General features: G+C 31.5%; 1 protein-coding gene across 3 annotated transcripts in view; it reads right to left on the bottom strand.

The window, feature by feature from the left end:
• The window catches only part of LOC113517141 (activated Cdc42 kinase-like), a 38,274-nt gene that overhangs the window by 15,575 nt on the left and 423 nt on the right, over positions 1-22,276 (bottom strand). The window contains exons 3-17 of one of the 3 annotated variants that reach the window (XM_026901718.3): positions 20,590-20,770; positions 20,101-20,274; positions 18,682-18,831; positions 18,177-18,325; positions 16,981-17,121; positions 15,699-15,858; positions 14,682-14,813; positions 14,257-14,354; positions 13,749-13,845; positions 12,535-12,765; positions 10,038-10,212; positions 9,848-9,930; positions 9,152-9,250; positions 7,464-7,529; positions 3,484-3,570 (exon numbers count right to left, since the gene is read on the bottom strand). In XM_026901718.3, coding sequence (XP_026757519.2) covers positions 3,484-3,570; positions 7,464-7,529; positions 9,152-9,250; positions 9,848-9,930; positions 10,038-10,212; positions 12,535-12,765; positions 13,749-13,845; positions 14,257-14,354; positions 14,682-14,813; positions 15,699-15,858; positions 16,981-17,121; positions 18,177-18,325; positions 18,682-18,831; positions 20,101-20,274; positions 20,590-20,770 — 2,023 coding nt within the window. The remainder of the gene's footprint in view (positions 1-3,483; positions 3,571-7,463; positions 7,530-9,151; positions 9,251-9,847; positions 9,931-10,037; positions 10,213-12,534; positions 12,766-13,748; positions 13,846-14,256; positions 14,355-14,681; positions 14,814-15,698; positions 15,859-16,980; positions 17,122-18,176; positions 18,326-18,681; positions 18,832-20,100; positions 20,275-20,589; positions 20,771-22,276) is intronic. The other 2 variants (XM_026901725.3, XM_026901732.3) reach the window with 2 other exon arrangements.

Genomic DNA, 22,276 nt, shown 5'->3' with positions numbered 1-22,276 from the left:
GCAATACAGTGTCAGGACGACCTTATCGCGGTCCTCCCTAGAACCCATTTAATTTTAGGTTAATTCATCACGATGGGCTAACTGATCTACCTTTTCATCCTCATTAATCATCCCTTACTGGTACCCCACCAGCGTATACCGTTAGCTTAGGCGGGGTTACCATTCCATTATCACCTATTAAAAAAAGTACTGTATGTGTTAAGTTATATAAAACCTACCGGTACCTATACCTTAATTCATTCAAATCCGTCCAGTAGTATTTGTGTATAAGAGTAACAAACATTCATCCATACATTATTACAAACTTTAGCATTTATTATAATAGTAGCATGTCGTAATGGGTGATATCCTTTTTTCCACCGCCAATATATACAATTCCAAATATACTTTAAATAAATACATAAAAATGATTGTTCAAAAATGCTTATATTTAAATTAAAAAAATATTATTATTTATATAGATACTAACTTTTACCCGCGACGGGAATGAAGAATTTGGTATACATGCACTCTCATACGTGTATATCAAATTTCATAGTAATTAGATAAGCCATTAATGCGCTATAAGGTAACAAACTCACAGGATTTGAGCGGTACAAATATTGCTCATACCTAACAACTATATTGTGAGGTAATCAAATTAATAAAATTTTATAATAATTAGTTTTTTTTTTAATACAACTTAGAATGGCAAACAAGCTAACGGCCCACCTGATGAAAAGTGGTAACCGTCGCCTATAGACATGAGCAGTAACGTGGACATAACAGAGTATATACTGTTTCGCCCATGATACCCCCCCTGCGTTGCCATTCCTGAGGACTCAGGTGTTATTCCTCTGTACCCAGTAAATGCATTAATATAATAAATGAGAAAGTTTGTAACGATGGATGGATGTTTATTTATTTACTTATATACTTTTGTACATTCACTTTTAATATAGACATTAGGTTATAAAAAAAAATGTACAAAGGCGGACTTATCCCTTGAAGGGATTTCTTGCAGTCAACCTTAGAACTTGAAAAGATAAAGTATCTATGGGACTTGTATATGAAACATAACATGTATGATGTAAAAATAATATGATAAATCATTAGTAGCCATGTAGTTAGTAAAGAGTATAGATAAATAATATTTATTACTCTTTCACGCAAATAGTACTGAATGGATTTAAATAAAATTTGGTACACCGGTAGGTTATATTCTAACTTAATATATAGGATATTTTATGTACAGATTCACGCAGGCGAAGTCGCGAGATTACGTTAGTAATTAATATAATTATAGATCATCTACTCTAAAGAAATCTTGGCTTTTATTACAAATATTTTTTCTATGAAAAATGTTTTCTATTGAATCTAACTAACGAACGAACGAAACTATTGACTTCAAAATAATATCTTATATAAAATGACTACCAAGAAAATCTACATGTCTACAATCTACAAGACTACTAAAAATTTGAAAGGGATTCCAATTAATAAAAAAAATATTATGTTATTATTATTCTATTACGAATGACTTTTTTATGACTTCTATGCATATTCTCCAACTATAAAGCTAATTATGCAAAGATTGTTGTTACTGTATCAAATAAAAATAACTAAATGATAATGCGACTAAACTAGTGAAGAAAGGTTCGTGAGTGGCGACCCCGTACGGGCAAACGCAGGACGACTCCCCCACTAGATGACGTGACGATTTTTAATGTACTACAGGAAGCCAGTGGTTGCGGGTGGCTCAGGATCGTTCCTATGCCTATTCTATGAGGGAGGCATAGGCCTCCCTCATAGAGTTCAGCAGTGGATAGATAACGGACAATAGAATGATGATGATATTATAATATATACATATATACATACATACATATATATATATATATATATATATATATATATATATATATATATATATATATATATATATATATATATATATATATATATATATATATATTTGAATGAAAGAGGACCGTTATAATTTATACAAACTACTACTAAGAATGAACGAACTGCGTTACTATTTTAAGTTGAAATATAAAACTAATACCACTAATCTACGTGTCCTACTTCTTACCAGATTGTCCAAATGCATAGCACCTGAATTAAACGCATGAATTTGAAATCATTTTTGTTATGCCATCAGAAGTATTTATACTATAAATCGATTTAATAAAGTTTAAATATATGCAAAGCGAGTATGGGACGATTTTATTCCTAGCAATTTCAACTCTTCAATAGACCTCTGCAAGTTAGAAAAGAAGGAAAATTTTACTTTATTAATATCTTTAAAATATATTACGATGTCCAATTTTTGTCAAATCCAACCTTATCCTTAATTAGAAATTAATAAAAACTGTTATCATAAAATAGAAATACATACGATTAATTACAAATGTTTCACCACCAAATTTTATATTTAATATAACACAAACTTCATTACCGTAAGATAAAAGAATAAAGTCGTTATTTCGCATGTAATTTTTATGTTACTTATAATCGCAAACCAGCTGACCACTCAACTGATGGGAAGTGGTAATTGTCGCCTATAAACATGAACAGCACCATGGATATAAAAGAGTATACCGTGTCACCTATGATACCCTTCATGATTTGCCATTCCTGAGAACTAAGATATTATGCTTCTGTACCCTGTAATTTCATTATCATATCCCACCCTTCAAACCGAAACACAGCCAGGCACACACTATGGAACGTCATATACGACAGAAACACATATGGGACAAAGGTACCCAAGCAGACGACTTGTATAAAACTGGTAAACTTAATCTTGATATAAGTCTGTATGGTTATTACATAGTTATTACACACTATATTTCAAATTGGACATAAAATATATTTTACTGCTAATTTATAGCTTGTCAAAAAAGTTACAGTTAATATTTATATAATACAACTGACTTCAAAAAAGAGGAGGTCCTCAATTCAATTGTATTCATATAATTTGTATTCATTATTACTTCATAAACTGGGTCAGTTATAAATAGTTTTGAAAAAAAAATTATATATTGATCCCATAGAATTTTTATCAAAATCCGTTCAGTGTCTAGTTTATTTTTTAAATCAAAATAATTTGTTTGAAGTTGGCTTTTTCAAATACAATCTTAATTTATTATAAGTTCATTGCCTCATAAATCAACAAGTACAATATCTGCAAAGTTTGAATAAAATTATGGAACCTTAGCCAGTAAGCCAAGCGGTATTTATCAACCAAGTGTCAAGTTACCGGCGCGGGGAAGATAGTGCATGAAATGCAAAATTGTGGTTGTTATTCGCACACACTATGTTTTTAGGTATTGAAAATGTTTGAAAAAAAAACAATCGCATAATGTAATTGTCATATACATTGTTGTATTAATATGTTTATTGTGTTATAAAAATCATCCAGTTATCGAGATTATATCTATTTATAATTTAACAATAACTTCAATAAAATAAAGAAAAAGAAAACAATAAAATACTTACAGATTCATCCCGGCGTCTGCCATCGAGACTGCGAAACATGGACTCCATTTCATCAAGCAAACTCTGACTAAAGTCCCCGTAGCTCTTCTGCAATACAATAATTTTGTTAATCATATAAACCGATTACTGTTATAGGGTATGTTAAAATGACAAATAAACACTACACACAACACTATAGAGGTCACACAATCATAATTATTAATATTATAAATGTTAACATTTTATTAGGATAAATGATTAATGGATATATGAACGTATGTTAGTCTTTCATGATATTACTACTTGAATGAATTTGAATTAAATTTGGTACACGGGTAGGTTATTATTTAACACATGTGACATTTTATATACTAAATCTTGCGGGCAACGCCGCGGTATAGAGCTAATAGACTTAATGCCCATAATGCCTATCATACGTCACTATTCCTGCCATATCCCACCCTTCAAACTTCTATAACCTCAGCCACATTTTTTTTTATGGGTGAAAATGTTATGGGAACCCCGCCTGCGCTAACGGGATACGCTGGCGGAGCACCAATGAAGGGTGATAGATGAGAATGAAAACAGTCCAGTTAGCCCATCATGATGAATTCATCAGGAATTAACCATGATAGTTTCCAAGGGGAACCGCGAGGAGGTCGACCTGGCATATTGCTAGCAATGGGATTCTCAGTCTCCATTACTAACAATCCCTTTTCTCCATAACCTCAGCCACATTGTTTGACAGCAGAAACGCAAGATACTGTTACTCACTCTGTAACAGATTCTTGAATGAATTATGTAATTTTATATGTGGAGGTATGACTTAATGGTCGAGGAATGGACAGCAGCGTCCCTCTTAAAACAACTTAAAGCAACTAACTGTAGTTGCCAACCCACCTGCCAAGCGTGGTACTTACTAGCAAACCTCCCTTATAGGGGAGGCCTGTATTTACTAGTGGACAGTTAACGGCTGATATACTATATACCATACCATATTAGTCGTTAAACGCCCACTGTTGGACATAGGCCTCCTGCTATTGGGGGGTTTTTTCAGTAACTACCACGCTTGGCAGACGGGTTTACAGCTTCAGTTAGGCCTTGGTGACGTTTTAAGAGGTTGTAGGAAGTAAGCTGCTATCTATCCCCCCTCCGTTAAATTCCCTTAGTCGCTTTGCACGGCATCAGGTATAAATTCCTTTCCCGTGGATGAAACCGATCCCACTAAGAACAAATAAATTGACGTTCTTCACTCTCTAAACTATAAAATATGAACATTATACTGAATGTACAAATTAGGTAAATGTACAAAAGCATATAATTAAAATAAATAAATAAAAATATACCGTTAGATATCAACCAAAATGGATATTTAAACGAATTTAAACTAAATAATATGTTAAAAATACTTACAAATATATAAATGTGTAATTTCTGCAACGTGTCACAAAACTACCTAACCAATAAATATCATTTTCCCAATTTTTATTCGATTATAACGATTATAATATAAAACTCATTACCTACTGATTTTGCACTCATTGTAATAAAAATACCTTAGAAAATTCAACAACAAATGGCTATAAAAGCACTATAAAAGAATAGCAATATTCCCAACTACTTTTATAAAAGTAACAACTTAAACTGGCGTAGGTGGCGTTAGCCAAACTATTAGTGACATCCATCGAACTACCTACTTTTTAAAATAACGTAAATCAAAATTCACGCATGTTCCATTTTTTTCATCAAATAATTGCAGGTTTTTGTTTTTTTTTTCTAATAAGATTTTTCTAGAATTAAGCATAGACAATTTTTTAAAGAAGAAAATGTCAGTTGTCCTATTTAAATCTTTCGTTAGAAATGGTAACGAATGTAATATAAAAATGAAAGACTTTTATTTTACTATCACTTTTTTCGAGAAACAAGTAAAAAGATGAGGTATTTCGTTACGTCACTCAATACAAAGTAAACCTACAAATCATCACATCAGCCATTAACTGTCCATTGCTGAATATAGGCCTCCCCATTAAAGAGCAGTTTTGCCAGTAGTTGCTACGCTTAACAGGGGGATTGGTAATCGCCAGGTTAGGCTTTGGTGATGTTTTAATCTCTAGAGTGTTTATGCATCATACGCTGTACCAAACAAAAATGTGATACCGGGCGCTAATGCAACAGCCTCTGTTGCATAATTCGAATTTGCAGCAACGTTTTCATTCTACGTTTGTTATGGTAGTATAAACTACATAAAAAAATTGTTTAAGAGGGAAGCTGCTGCTTGGAGTCCAAAATCACCATGGCTAGCAATATATCAGGTCGACTTCTATGCGGTTATCCCTACAAACTGTCGTGGTTAATTTATGAATTCGTCACGATAGGCTAACTGACTTGTTGTCATCTTCATTTTCTTTATTTTTATGACATTGTGAAGATGCTCCTATAAAGAATTTGCTCAGACTTTGTCACACATTATCAATCACTTATTTAATCAAGATATTTTTCCTGATATACTAGATACTAGAATCGTAAAACCCTTACTTAAAAGAGAATACCCACATGAAAGAAATTATTATAGACCGATAACATTACCATCAAATACTTTAAAAACATTTGAGATAGCGATACAAAGTCGTTAAACAATTTTATTTCATGTAATTCGAGATAATAAAGGAAAAATAAAATGGTTTTCAAAAATTAAATCGAGTACTCTGGCTGCTTTCTATTAAGTATTTGTTTAATAATATTACCCAAAATATCGATGATAATAATTCTGTCACTGTGATATTTTAGATAGGAGTAAGGGGTAAAAATTGGGCATTCGAGACCCAGCACTGAAATGGAATGAAAGTTATTAAGCCAATTAATATCAGAGTATTGAAATAACAAGAACTAATTAAAAGTACAATTCAAAATCATTCCATTACAGCCTCATACATCATTACGTTTGTGTCATAACACAAGAGTTCCCAAGGGAAGAAATTGGTGAGTGCTTCTTTTTCTTTTATACATCAACAACTTACGTAACTGTACAAAAGAACAATTTTTGTTTTTGCTATTTTAACCCTTCTTTGTATGTTTTTTTTATTGGTGAAATAAATCAATGTGATATAATTCATGATTAATATTAAAGGAAAAATGGTTAAAAAAATAAATTTAACAGCTATGTTTTCTTTTCTGCATCGGACATTAAAAAGGTATCCAGACACGATCAACTTAAAGTGAACTTGTTCTTTTATATAATTTTTGAGCATTCAATGTTACGATTGAAATTTACACCATTATGCAAAGAAGGGTTAACACCTAATTCAATCAATATTTAAACCTATTATGTTTTTGTTTAATATTACATGCCTATTTATTACGAGATATATGGACTTATACCTATTGTTAACATCTATATACTTACCACGTTTCCTGAAAATATATATCCATTCATTCTTTCATTCATTCATTCACTCAATACCGTAAAGAACAGATACTTAAAGATAACATAGCTTTTAGTAACTTTAGGCTATACTTATAGAAAAAAGAATTGTTCAAAGCAACACGTTAAATAATAATAAAAGTACTAGTCATTTTAAAAATTTAAATAGAATTTTTAATTATATTAACAAGTATATATAGGCTATATAGAATCTCAAGATTATAGTTATGTCTCTTCTCATTTTATATGGTAATCCAGGTACAAAATTACACAACACAGTTGAGAGTTGAGTGATACTTTTTAAAAAAAAAAATATCTGCAAGAGTACTTTTATTTTATTCGTGATTCTACCGTAAAACACCTGTGACTGCATCGCAGAGTTTCTGTTTGAAGGGTAGAATATGGTAGTAACACTGCAGGATATCAAACAATGCCTTAGTCCACAGAAATGTTGTTATGGGTTATGTGATGTGCATTGTGCCAGTCTATACCTATAAGTGACGGCTGTCAATTTTTATCAAACGGGCCGTCAGCTTGTTTGTTATAAGTAGTTGCATAAATAAATATGAAAGATACTTACAGGAATACCAGGACTATCTGGAAGTGCCAAATTTTCTAATCTAGCAGTATCTGCCGCTGTACTTTCCTGTCAAGAAAAGTTATAAACTATTGTAATAGTAATTAATGAATAATGTAATAATATTGCCTTGTATATTATTGAAAAAAAACTAGTCAAGTGCGAATTGAACTCACACAGTGAGGGTTCCGTACATAATAATATAAATATAGGATAACATGACCATTATTGCATTTCTCATACAAAATAGACACTTAATGGTTATTATTATTGATACTCAAAATTACATTTTTTTATTTTGAGCCAAAATTCTGGTTAAAAAATAAAACATCTTAAAAAAAAATTTATGGCAATGGAAAGTGTACATATTAGGGTTTAATATGCTTCTGGGTCACCTCAAGATATATCAACTCCATATCTACAACAATAGCAGATATTCTATCGAGTTTCTAAGTGACATTAGACACACACACACACACACACACACACTGGCATAAATTGATATTAATAGGAATTACTTTAAAAATCAATGGCAGTGGAGATTTTTATAATTGCTGTGACACTTATATGGTACTACGATATTGTACGATTTTACCGTCACTACATAATAGGAGAGCAAAATGTATAATAATGTATCCTTTCTCATAATTATAAATGTGAAAGTAAGTTTGTCTATCATTGTACACCTCAGCACCTTAATGGCTTAACTAATCGCTATAAAATTTGGTTTACGGAAAGAAACAGACTACTTTTGATCCCGTACATATCGGGGTCACGCGGACGAAGTCGTGGGTAAAAGCTAATAATATTGTAAAATGTATAAATATATATATACGGAATATGTTTACGGAAAGAAACAGACTACTTTTGATCCCGTACATATCGGGGTCACGCGGACGAAGTCGTGAGTAAAAGCTAATAATATTGTAAAAATGTATAAATATATATATATATATATATATATATATATATATATATATATATATATATATATATATATATATATATATATATATATATATATATATATATATATATATAACAAGTCGTGTATGTCATTAATATTATCGTGGAAAATTAATAACTTCTATATAAGTATTACATTTTTCAAGCTTATTATATCGTAATGGTAAAATCGTGTTATACCGTTTCTATACGCTATTAAAGCATTCATAAATATCTTTCTTATCAATTAAGAACATGAATCTGTTAGATCGGATGTAAAGAAAACAAAAGGAGTATATCTGAAGAGAAAATGTCTTTTCGTGGTTTTTAATGCAAAGGGAAAAGGCATAATTTTATAATAAAGTCAATCAAAATAAATAAATATAGAATTACCTATACAATAAAGTACTAGAGTACAAAGGTAACTCCTTTCCTTTATAACGAAGTGCAGTTACCTGGCGCAAAATAAACGAAATATATGAAAAAAAAAAACAATTATCGCACGACGAAGTTAATTGTTCGCTAAGAATCTTGTATTACCAGATACTCGACAACGAATGTCTGGGAACACAAGCCAGAACACCCAGATCCGAAACGATTTAGACAAATTCTATTCCTAATTTCATTCGAACGAGAATCGAAACCGTTCCTTGTTTACATAAAGCAATATATCCACCACTGCGCCTTGGAAATAGACCATAAAGCATCAACTTTTTTTAATAAAAGTAATAGTGAAAATAACTTACCGTATCTGTGTCTGATATTTCATGATATTCATGAACCTCATCAGTTTTTGCGGCGGCGTCGTCTGTTTTGTGTGTTCGACCTAATGTTGCACTTTTTACCTGTAAAATAAATTAAATTTTATTTTGATATCATGTATAACTTTATATTATAGCTTTTTGACCGCTACTTCGCCCGCATTTACATATCAAAATAAAACAATCGATAGTCTTAAGGTAATTCTTCAAAAACTGCAGTTTTTTGCGTGATACCGAACAAACATACAAAAAAACAGACAACATTGTTTTGGCTTCTATTGCTCCTATCAAAACACCATGCAACAGTTTTTTAATTATGTGCAGATGCATGTATAGATATAGTCCAATTGCAAATTTATTATTCGAGTACATAATATTATTAATAATAAAGTAAAGTTTTATTTCAATATTGTATTACCTGTATATATATATATATATATATATATATATATATATATATATATATATATATATATATATATATATATATATATACGTACATGGAGACAATCAACATTAAATTTAATATTCTGACGTACAAGAATATCAACGCACAGTTCCTCGTTTTGCCAAAAATAATAGACTCTGATCACTTCCCAGTCATTAAAAGCGACCAGCGCTCTGTAAAACTATAACAGATTAATTTAATGATAATTAGAGTACAAATGAATGATCACGAACCTTATTTAATATGCTTTTGCTAGTTGTGGGTTCGGATACTGTTTTGTAACTTGTTCTTTTCAGACTTCTCGTTTTCGATTCCACTGTAAATAGACAATACGCTGATATAAAATTAAAAAAGGCATATATTTAAAAAGAGAATACGTTCAAATTTGTAACATAGGGATTCCATAGCTCAGACGTTACTCACTTGTTAAATCGACTTCATCGCATTCAGTCTTTTGATCAGATCTATTCGGGCTCAACAAAGGATAAGGTGGAGTACAAGACGCGCCGGAGAGGTGAGACGGTGAATTGGGATTGATTAGTGGCACTTGCTCCAGATCTTCGGACGGCTTGTATGGGGTGACGATTTGACGAGGCGGCTGTAGGAAATAAAATAAATTTATCATTTGTATTGCAATTCATTGTGATTGCATTATAAAATATTATAAGATATACAAATATTTGATTCAACAGAAATTTTATTTAAAATTAATATAAAAAATGAAAAATATATTTAAATTAAAATTCCTTTAAACTTTTTTGCAAATTACTTATCTAAAATAATTATAATATTTTTTTATTGTTTATACAAAGCATTCTAGTTACAAATAGTGGATGCAAATAAGCTATAAATCAGTACAAATTCCCACCTAACCTAGGACAAGCCTATACTTTAAGTAGCGGTTTCATATTCATTTTATAACTAAAGTTAAATTTGAGTAATAGATAAAAGGAACGGGAACAATTGGTTGCAAAAATTTTTTTATTTGATGTGTGTAAATAGTTACTGTTTGGCATGGGTAATATCGGTTCCACTCCGATATCTTTATATTAGGGGTTCCTCTGGACATTACACATTTCAGTATTGCGTACCTCCATTCGTTTCAATCGGGTGCTTCATTTCAATATTATATATATATATATGAACAATCAACATTTAACATATCTTTTATTTAGCCAATATATAGATATTGCTATATATTACCCATCCTTAGTTTTTATGTGAGATTAATAAACGTGTAAGTGTATGTTAAGTATTTGAAATGTCTCACGTCAACCCCTCAGATAAGGTACAAACGCATATATCGGTAGAAATTTTCTTTAGCGTATACATTAGAAAGAAATTCAACGATGCTATCTCTTTCTATCCCATGCACGCGTAACCAAATGATATATCGATAGATTAATAACACATGTCACATTAGACATGTGGCAGACCCTTTTGTAGAGATAAGCAATCGTTACATACATCTTTTGCCTCTTCCGCTTTCATAAACAGCCTCATGCATACACAGATTTCTGAGAATCTTGGCTGCTTCCTCGGAAAGCTTATGATCTGATCGTAACGGGTTAGTTCTGAGTATAGTAGGCGTCTCTGAGTAGCTATCACATATTTCAGATACTTCATAGAACCGGTGTGATTACAAAATCATTTTATCGTAGTGCCATATGGAATATATGTATATTATATTTAAACGTTGTGAGGAATTGGAAAAAACATTTATTATTTTAAAATAATAAAAAAATGTCACTATATCAATATTAATATAAAGTTAAATTGAATCATCACCACATATAATTTTCACCACAAAGATGGCAATCATGTGTGCCATAATCCTGTATGATAATGAATTGTTATCGTATGTCTGCGATGATATGAGTGTTATGTGTGTGGCAATGTAAAGCAGCCCTGAGGAAACTATTTCACACAGTTATTGAAGAATTCCATGCTGTATAAATATGCAGAAATCCATCGTATTAACAATAATAAATATAATAAGCACATATTACACTATCAAATACATAGAATATATAGAAAACATAGACTACATCTTCTGACTAGTCTACTTACCATGAAAATTTTCCCGAAATTTCGGAGCCGAATGAAACAAAAATTTTACGTTAAAATAACGAAGGTATCCAAATGACGCAAACTCGATGGTTCCACTTTATGCAAGAGTTTTTAACAAACATTAATGTCCGTCTACGAGCCCTATTTAATAATAATAATAAACAGCTCTAGACTATATACACAGCGCCATTTAGACTCAAATTAAGCAGAAGCATCAATGGTACTAGATTATAAGATAAGGGTATCTAATAGACCGTTTTTATATACATGCATACATATACAAAGAAAACAATCAAACTCTATTGTGCGGGGATCGAACCCGACATCGTCCGTTATTATTTTCGTTATTTCGATCTGAATGTGTTTCATAATACGCACAAAATTCGGGTCCGAAACTCCGGAATTAGGTTTCATGGTAGACACTGTACATATCAGTAGTTCTATATATAAACAAAAAAAAAAAAGTTCTTATGAAATTAAAAAATATTTTTAGTTTTCCTTTACTTGCACTATTACAGTATTGTGCTTTATTTTCATGATCGTTTTTTACAAAACTTTGGACTTGAAAAGTAGTGGTGACACATTGGGTAGTGGATAGAATCTGAAAGTCCATCCTCCATCTGGCATTATCTGAATTTATAATATAAGTTGAAACTGCTTTAAGTTTAGTTCTTGATGATTTGTAACATAAGACTTCTTAAAAAATAAAGTTAAAATTTTAGTTTCAAAGATAGATTAAGTTGAAGTTTGATAGTATAATATGCCTCAACAAAAATTCTTAATATAAACGTTTCTCGAATATGATTATGGAAGAAAAGACGAAATGAAAATAAGGCAAACCACTACTCACACATCCCGCCGGGTCCAAGAACGATATGTCACCGAAATAAGCCCCGTCCAAGCCTACGTGTCCAGTGTGTTTCACGTCCCCTTGAGGGCTGGATATCATACTCCGCTGTATACTCCTCTTGCTATTGTATGTATGTCTCTTCACGTCAGACCTCAGCAACGATGAGCGAATAGATGACCGCGCCAAGTTGCGGATCGGATGCGGTGATAGAGAGCCCGCCACTGATAGTTTCTGATTGAAAAATGGTGATGGAAGCAAGATGTCATGATTTTTATGAAAGTAATGATTTTGAATTTATATTTCTCTGTCGAGACAACATATAAAATGAATTAGAAATGAAATGCAAAGACAGATATAGAAATATATCTATCGAATGAATTAATATTTGTAAACGAATCTTTTCTCTTTTATAACTTGGATATTAAAATGTGGAACATATATTTATTACATCGTTAGTAATCACCATCCAGTTTTTACGAAGTGCAGTATTAGAAATCCTGACTTCAGAAAGAAACACCGAATCGTACGTTATTGTCTTTATCTATATGTTCGTCTCAGCCGAGATAAACAAGTGTTAATCTCTTGAAATAAAATATAAATGTTACAATAATTTTGTTAAAATATAAATTAAAAAAGGCGCCAAAAAGGTTGACATTAAAATAAAAAGAGTAACCACGTTAGTAAAATAAATATTAAAAATTTAATTACCAAATAATTTCAATAAAAATATATTTAATTATAGAAATGGGGCCATTTTGAAATGTTAAATATAAATGGTTCTTTAAAGTTCACTAACTTTATTATAATTCCTAAATGATTAAAAAAAACATTGAGTTCTCTCGGTCATTGTAATATACTCGGAATAATTTATTATTTATAAAAAATCTGCATGAAATAAAGAACACCTTTTGAAAATAGAATGGAACTTTTCAGAACATTTAGAAAATGCAATCTTGCAAAGAGTCGTGATCCCCACTATATATATTTCAAATAACATTCTGTTAAGTTTTGAATTAACATTTCACCCCACTTCAAAATCGCCCCTTCTCTGATGCCAGGTATTGTCTCCATAAAACAACCAACACGATACAGCTTACAAACGAAGCAATGCCCCCAGAGTGAACCCAAAACCCAGAACAGAGTTGTTAAAAATTTGTCAAACCATTAGTAACATAGTAAGTGACAATGCAAACGTTCTTAAAATGAAATGTTACCTCAGGTTTTATGTATGGTTTCGTGTGACTCGGATCGAACATGCCGCATGCTCCGCCTGGTAGAACTCCGTACCACATTGACGTTTTAGTCATGCTTCTATAACAATCAATAATATACTTTTAGGATATTCAACTTAAACATGGTAGAATCAATATTATGACCTGGCCCCGTGAAAGAGTCGTATATGTACTCTATGTAATTTTTTATGAAGCTTCACGCATGGGATAATTTTAGGATAGGCACAACTCACTGTCTCCTTCTTAAATACGTCTATGATCAAGACTAGCATGCTTGAGATAATGGTGTTAACACGCTATGGTAGATACTATGGTTTAGGCGCAAAATTCGGACACACGCCAAGCTCTACCACTTACGTGATGGGTAAAGTGAACCGATTAGAGATCCCTACATGCATCTTGCAAACACTAATTCCAAAGAATCTTGATTTCTCCCATAGACCAAGTGATTGTTCAAAAACTTCCACATGTCAGAAAAAAAAACACTTACTCTTTACCAAGTACTGTGATGATTTGACCTGACTTATATTCTAGAAGATTATTGCGTCTCCCATCCTCTGGTTTTTGGAAGTTAACATTAGTCTGCACCTGTTTAGCAAATAAATATCTTCTATATATACATTGAATCATATTAATAAAATTCAGTGAAGAATTGGCGTACATATATCAAAACATAAAATAACGCACAAAAATACCGGCAAAAGTCGCTAGGCGACTGTTTTGATATATCTCGGTAATTGAAATTGGTTATTATGTCTCAGATTCTTAATAATTTATCAAAATATTTTTTATTAATTACTGGTAGATGTAATATTTCATCTTACTATATAACAACAGACTTTATTAGTTTGTAAAACACGCAATTTATGCGTTTATTATATATATTGTTATTATATTATGAATTTTTATATTCACCTGCTCTGGTCGTATGGCCTGTAATTTGGGGCCTAGATCCTTGAATTTCGGCCGATCGTTAGGATCGTCCAACCAGCATTCGAGCATTGTTGCATAATATGCTTCTGGACAACACTCCGGCCTTTCCAATCTCTGTATAACATAAGAACAAAAGATTGTGATAATTATATTCACCCAAAACTTCTTAAAAACAAACCATGTACTTACTGCAACTGCATAAAACTTGGTATAATCTTTCTACTACTATATTATATATAGGAGTATAATACAAGACGTAAGTATGAAACAGTGCAAAGGACTGTAGTGTACTATTTTCTCCTTTAACGTTTTAGAGACAAAACTTTTCCGTTTCTTTATTTTTTAATTATTATTCTTCGCTTGAGTTACAAATCTAACTATATTAACATACTGACAATATTAAGGCATACAGCCATATATACAGAATGTAAATAAAACTTAGTCTCCACACATCATTCATCATATCAGTCGTTACCTATCCACTGCTAAACACAGGCCTCCCCCAAAGACATCTTAAGGAACGATCCTGAACCACCTGCATGCATAAAACTATAGCACGAATGAAGGGTACTATGCGCGTCGATGTATTCTATTACTTTCATGGCGCTGTTCGTGTATATAGGTGACAGATACTACTTTCCACCTGATAGACTCATTACCGTATTTAAGATTATTTTTCAGGGGGAGGGAGGGCCTATATAAAAGGTGCATATGCACTTTCAAACATGTCTTGACGAAGCTTCGTACTGGTCCTGAGGCACGCACCAGATAATTCTAAGGTGGGTTCGGCATAACCGCTTCTTCCGCGTATAATTGTAGTTATTCAAAGGCATAACGACTTCTCAGGAATGGTAACACATAAGTGGTACCATGGGCGACACTATACACTCTGTTATATACATGATATTGTTCATATCTATACACGACGGTTACCACTTTCCATTAGGTAGGCTGTCACTTGTTTGCAATTCAAGCAGTTACATTAAAAATTTTACTAACCTGAAAATTAGGGGCATCGATAGCTTCAAGAATCTGCTGCCCAGAGAAAGCCGCCCACGGCTGAAACCCGTATGTGAACATCTCCCACAGACAAACGCCGAATGCCCATACATCGCTCGATGATGTAAACCGTAAGTACAAAATACACTCCGGTGCGCACCTGAATGCAGACAACAACAATAAAACTATTAATAAAAAATAAATAGCACTAGACATAATACAGCATAGTTTAGTCCCAAATTAAGAACGTTCATAATTTTAGCTTGATGAAATTTGGCAACGTCGCAATTTTCTGTCAATTTTCAATAACTAATATGTAATTTCCACTTGTTCTCATTAATTAATTAAAAAGTAATCTGTTAGTGAACTAAAACGTCTTTCATAGAATATGTTGTATACAAATCTAGCGTTAAAAACTTTGCACTTACATATACTACTATATTTAGCTTTGGAATTATTAAAAATTTTGCCATATAAATCTAAAATCTTAGCGACTGCTTAATATTTATATTACTGATGACTTACTTTTATGATGATTAACATTTTAGTTCGCTATCAGAGCACTTTTTAAATAATCAATCAGAAACATTGAAAATGAGCAAATTGTTCTCTAAAATTGACAGATAAATGCTACGTTGCCATACTTCAGTAAAGTTATGAACGCACTTAAACACAACTTGTACTATGGGTAGGTACTAGACTATAGACATACCTTTATTTATATGTTCATATAAAATACCCGGTCAAATTTACTCTAGAATATGAATGTTTGTATTGTACAGGGGTCGAACCTGCGACAGTCGAATGTTGAAATGCTACACAACCGAGGTCGCCAATCTTATCATTATAACTCGCTAATCATTATTTACGAAATATATATAGTCGCTTTTATATAATTTAACTTACCAAAGCATCATTTTATATTATTTTAAAACAATTGCATAGGCATATTGCAACGCCTTTGAAATATTATACACATTCATATCATCCCTGGGGGTGAATTGGTAATAATACCCCCATTATTACCGGTCCCCATTCCTAACTCCACGCGTTCTACACTAGTAAGTAATTTGTGATGAATTCGTCACGATGGAGTAACTAATCTGCTTCCATTCTCACCTATCATAGTTCACTGATGTCCCACAATCACTCACTATCATCCGTAAAAATAGAACCTCCTTCTTTTTTTAAATTGGTTAAAAAAAAATCATCACAGATACTAAAAGCATCTCTGTCATTATGTTTAACATATTTTTTATATAAATAATGCCATTATACGTACCATGCTACAGGTAACTTGAGATTTACATTGTAATTTGTTTGATAGTAGTCTTTTCCTACGCCTAAAGCACGCGACAATCCGAAGTCTGAAATTTTTACTCTATCCTTGCTAAATACTAAGATATTTCTTGCTGCTAAGTCCCTGGAATAATAACAGTAAAATAACATTAATGTAGGTATACATTATTTCAAATGAGTGGAAGGAATAGAAATGAGAATAAGTATGATGAATAAAAGAGATGTGAGATACTAATGTGATTGGTTACGAGTAACAATGTAAAGATGGTGTTACGGCTTTAAATGTACTGGGTTTTATAATTTTATATTCTGCCGTAATTATCCATCAGGTGGGTCGTAAGCTTGTTTGTCATTCTAAGTTGCATAAACAAAAATTATATATTTATAATAATTTTAAAATTCTAGAAATACGTTAAATTTAATTATATTCTTTTTAGAATCGAGTACGTAAAGTCATATTTTGATCTTCTTCCATAAGACAACAAACATTGTACAAAACAACTAGAAGCAATGTCAACGTTAAGAAAAATGGACCGTTTTCATACACATGTAAAATCTTTTAATTATTGCTTGATTTTTTGAGAGTATTTTGGGCCATTCATAGTGCAGTTCATGTCTGTAGATGGGGGTTTTCACAAATTTACTACTTTCATCAGATGGGACCTGTCTGTCAGTTTGTTTGTCAATTTAAGTTTCATATAAAAAAACTTGTGTAGAACGTTAATCAATTTAAATTGTTATTAAAACTATAGTGTATATTTATTATATTACTATTCTATGTATTTTGTATTTATGTTTAGTTATTTTATTTTATCTTTTACACAATTTGGTTACTCGGAAATTATTTTCTAACTTTTACTGTATATATTTGACATAAGTTCAATAAAGAAATATATAAATGGGATCTATACATATGGCTAGTAATGGGATCTAACAGCACTATTGCTAACAATACCCTATCAAGTGATCTCTACGTGCTTCCCTCTGGAAACCATTATACTTAATTCTTATAGAATTCGTCACGATGGGCTGACTGACCTTTCATCCTCACCATCATCCCTCACTGGAGCCTCGTCAGCGTATACCGATAAGGCGTCCGGGTTACCAATCAATGTATGATACATAAAAAAAGATAACGCTCTCGATAAGCAGTTTGATTAGAACAGTCTAAAATACTACCTATGAATCAGTCTTTTGTTTTCTAGATAAGTCATGCCATCACAGATTTGTTCAGCGAACTCGCACAGATTCGGCACTGGGAAGTTCGGCCGGAGCGACACCTCGCGCAGGCATTCCAACAGAGAACGCAGTGGCGCCAGCTCTGTCACCTGAAAATCATTTCGTAAAGTAATATTTAGTATTTAGGCTTTTAATAAAGCTAAATATAAAAGTAATGTTCATATATAACACTTTTTATTATTTTGTAATTATAATAATTATAGATAATTGATAATAAATTTCTGTATTTCATTTCAGAATATTTTCAATATACATTTTGTTACAAAGTACGAAAGAGAAGTGCATTCTGGGACAGACGTTTTTGATACTTAAAAGGAAGCGCCAGCATCTAGCCTATTAATGTCAATTGTGCTACGAAAATAAATATTTTTTTGAAACAGTAAAGATTAGAATAGGATTTTTATACTTTAATATTATATTATATTAATTATTATCATGAACAAACCAGCATCAAGGAATCCAAGTGTAAAACAACACCATATAAGCGCACAATATTTGGATGTTCTATACTATGCATAACAGCAGCTTCCTTGAGGAACTCCGTAGAGTTTGAAGTCATACGCTCGTGACCCAAACATTTTATTGCTACTTGCAGCTGTAATAAGACCAAAATAAAAATTATTTGAAAGTGACAAAAGTTAAACATTTTTTCTTCTTCTCATAATTGCTTTGCATCAAATTAATAATTAAAATAAAAAACAATATAACTTTTCACACAATATGACATTCACACAATCATCTTAATTACCTGGATCGGGAGTAAGAATAGCCTTAGTTTTGAGAAATCAAACAACTAATATTTGGATATATCAACAAAGCCACCCAGTCCTAAGCCAGTTCATATAATTTCCTATAATCCTGTATTGGTATAACAAACTCAAACCCGAATTTTTACATATGAAAAAATAATTTTTTCATACATACATCATAACATGTATAAAATTTGTTGAAAGAAGATTATGGATATTAAGCATGTGAATTAGTCACCACATGGTTTGTAGCAACATAGTACACATATCTATCTAGGTCATAGCTATTACAGACAACCTTTGTGTGGACACAGCAAACAGGGTTTCTTACTTCCATGAAAAGATTATGTTGTTGATATAAATATTTGATAAAGAATATTAGTAGAATGCATTATTTAACAAAACTGTATATATTTTTATGGTACTATTTATTGGCATACTATTAAATATAATGAAATTAACAAACAAATTACAGCAAGAGATGTTAAACAAAACTCACATCAAACAATACCAAATTTTAAACTGTGAAATTTTGTTGTTCCAATAAAGATTTGCCACTGGCCAGTATTATTTAGATTAAATATCGTCATTATACAACCTATATCCACCCACCACTGAATGCCAAAACTCATTTTCCTACACACATAAATTACCAACTTGTTAGCTGGTATATTTACAAATTGTATAGTACTTTTTACTGCCAGTGGATATCAGAACGCAACCAAAAACAAATCAAAAAGTATATCAAAACAGAATAATCTAAGAGCAATTTAGTAATCCTTAGAAGCTTATCAGTGTCCTTATCAATACTTACTGAAATGTGGCAACATCAGATATTCATTTCCTTCATTCATTTCATTCTGTTACTTAAAAAAAATCTGATTGATGATTTATCAGTTATGAGAGCACTTTTAAATAATCAGAAATGTTGAAGATTGTTTCATTGTTTTTGAAAATTGTTAGATAAATCCAATGTCGCCACACTTAAGTTAGCTTCAGGATGAATACTTTTTGCATTTACTTTAACATAACATAGGTGAGGGTTACAATACTTGCAAAATATGATTTAATTTAAATTCTTGGAGTAAGAAATGTATTACTATCATAATACTTACTCTTTGATTTCCTGTTGTCCAAGTTCCTTGCTGGACCACACCAAACTGGCCCATACCTAGTTCTTTATTTATAGTAATATCTTCGATAGATATTATGTGTTTTGTAGGAACCTTGACATTGTTTTCAGAAAATGGTTGAAAATCCACAGGAATTGAGTTCTGACCCTGAAAATACTAAAAAATGAAAATTGATTAAATACAAGTAAATCAATGTTTGTAAGTGGATATAATACTATATAATATATTAGCCACTAACTGTCCGCTGCTGAACCTGCAGGTCTCCCTGCAGGGGGGTTTTGCCAATAGTTGCTATGCTTATCAGGTGGACTGGCAACCTTAGTTAGGCTTTGTCACCTCCTACAACACTCACAGGAAAGTAAGGAGTAGCATATTCTATCCTGGGACCACATGGCAGTATAATACTTGAATATTTTCATTTATATTATTTTACTCATGATTTAAACTTTGGAAAATAATAATCATACTTACAGGATCATTATTTTTCTTTGCACTTAATAATTTCCTTATTTTAGATATATAAGGATTAGGAAAATACTTTGAATACACTTTTTTGTATCGTCGTTGCTCAGGTTTCGATAAACCTATTTGACTTAAATCTTCAGTCACCACAAACTTCAACTGTGTTAGTTTTGTTACTTTTAATATGTCCCTGGAACAATTTGTTGTTTTTCATAACTTTAAAATTAAATATTTTAGTTTCATTGATAAACTTGTTTAAGTCTATTATTAATTACATAGCTGCACGAAATGCATAATAATAATATAAAATATTAAAAACATTTCATTACAGGTTATATAATTATAGCCTAAATAAACATATAGCATACTACATGAACACAATCACATGGAAGTCAACATTCTTTGCATTGCATAAAAATGGATTTTTATAAAAAATTTCAAACCTACTCCTGTTATTATTCATGCGAGGCCACACCCCCTGATACCGAGAGTTGTTAAGCTCTGGTGTAGCTAGGCTTGCCAATAACAGCTTAACCCTCCAAAAGACAAAGTAAAGGAGAATTCTTACTAATATTATAAAAGTAAAAGTGAGTTTATCATTTCTTAATTACTTAACCAATCATGATGAAATTTAGTATATACATATAAAATGGAGAAAAACACTGCTTACTTTTACCTCATTCAATGATCATATGCCAATCACATAGATGAAGTAGTGGGTAAAGAGAAGTAATTAGTAAATGACACAAACATTTCACAATTCATACCTACTAAGCACTAAATATATAATATATATATTATTCATCATCTTCATCATATCAGTGTTAATTGTTCACTGCTAAACATAGGCCCTACTTTTAAAGGGGTTCTGCTAGTAGTTGCTATGCATTGGGAGCAGATTTGCAAGCGCAATTAGACTTGGGATAAATTTAAAAAGAAATACTGCTGACCATTTCTCGACCAATAAGTTCCCTTAGTCGCCTCTTATGACACCCATGGGAAAGGAATGGGGTGAGGAGCTATTAAATGCTGGGACCACATGGCAATATATATTATTGCATTTAGCAAAATGATATTATCAGATCTGGTAGGATTTGCATTAGCATTGCATTAGTCTATAACAGAAATTAAACATTGCTACATCTTAAGAAAAAAATATATAAAATCAGCACAGCACTACCACTTAGGTGTATAAAGATAATAACATTAAAAAACAATATTTTTAGTACTGTTCATCTATTATTACCACTTTCTATCAGGTGGTTCATCAGTTTCATTGTCATTGCATATTCCATAAAATGAAATTATAGTGCAAATGACAAGTCATCAAATATATACTTACTAAATATTACTTATTCATAAATTATAGATTTATCAAATAATTATAAGATACTCTCAGTTATGACTATAACTCCAAAAATCTTACTGAATATAGTTTGTTTATAATATATTAACAAAATATAAACTGCCTCCTGCACCATCTTACAATGCACAGAAAAAAAAAGTATAAATTCGCATAGCAGTGTTTTTGCGAAACAACATTAATAGCCACAATATTTATTTATATATTACTATTAAATATAAACAATAACAATGCTAAGAATTATCTTGTAGCAAGTCGCAAAAGCTTTGGATATTGGAATACTACTTGTTTTAATATTGTTTAACGCTCGCATTTTTCTTATAAAACGAAATT

Source organism: Galleria mellonella, unplaced genomic scaffold (genome assembly GCF_026898425.1).
Source record: "Galleria mellonella isolate WM207_F2 unplaced genomic scaffold, CSIRO_AGI_GalMel_v1 utg33, whole genome shotgun sequence".
Lineage (NCBI taxonomy): Eukaryota > Metazoa > Arthropoda > Insecta > Lepidoptera > Pyralidae > Galleria > Galleria mellonella.
Note: the sequence above shows the minus strand (reverse complement) of the source record. Positions and strands in the feature narration are given on the sequence as shown.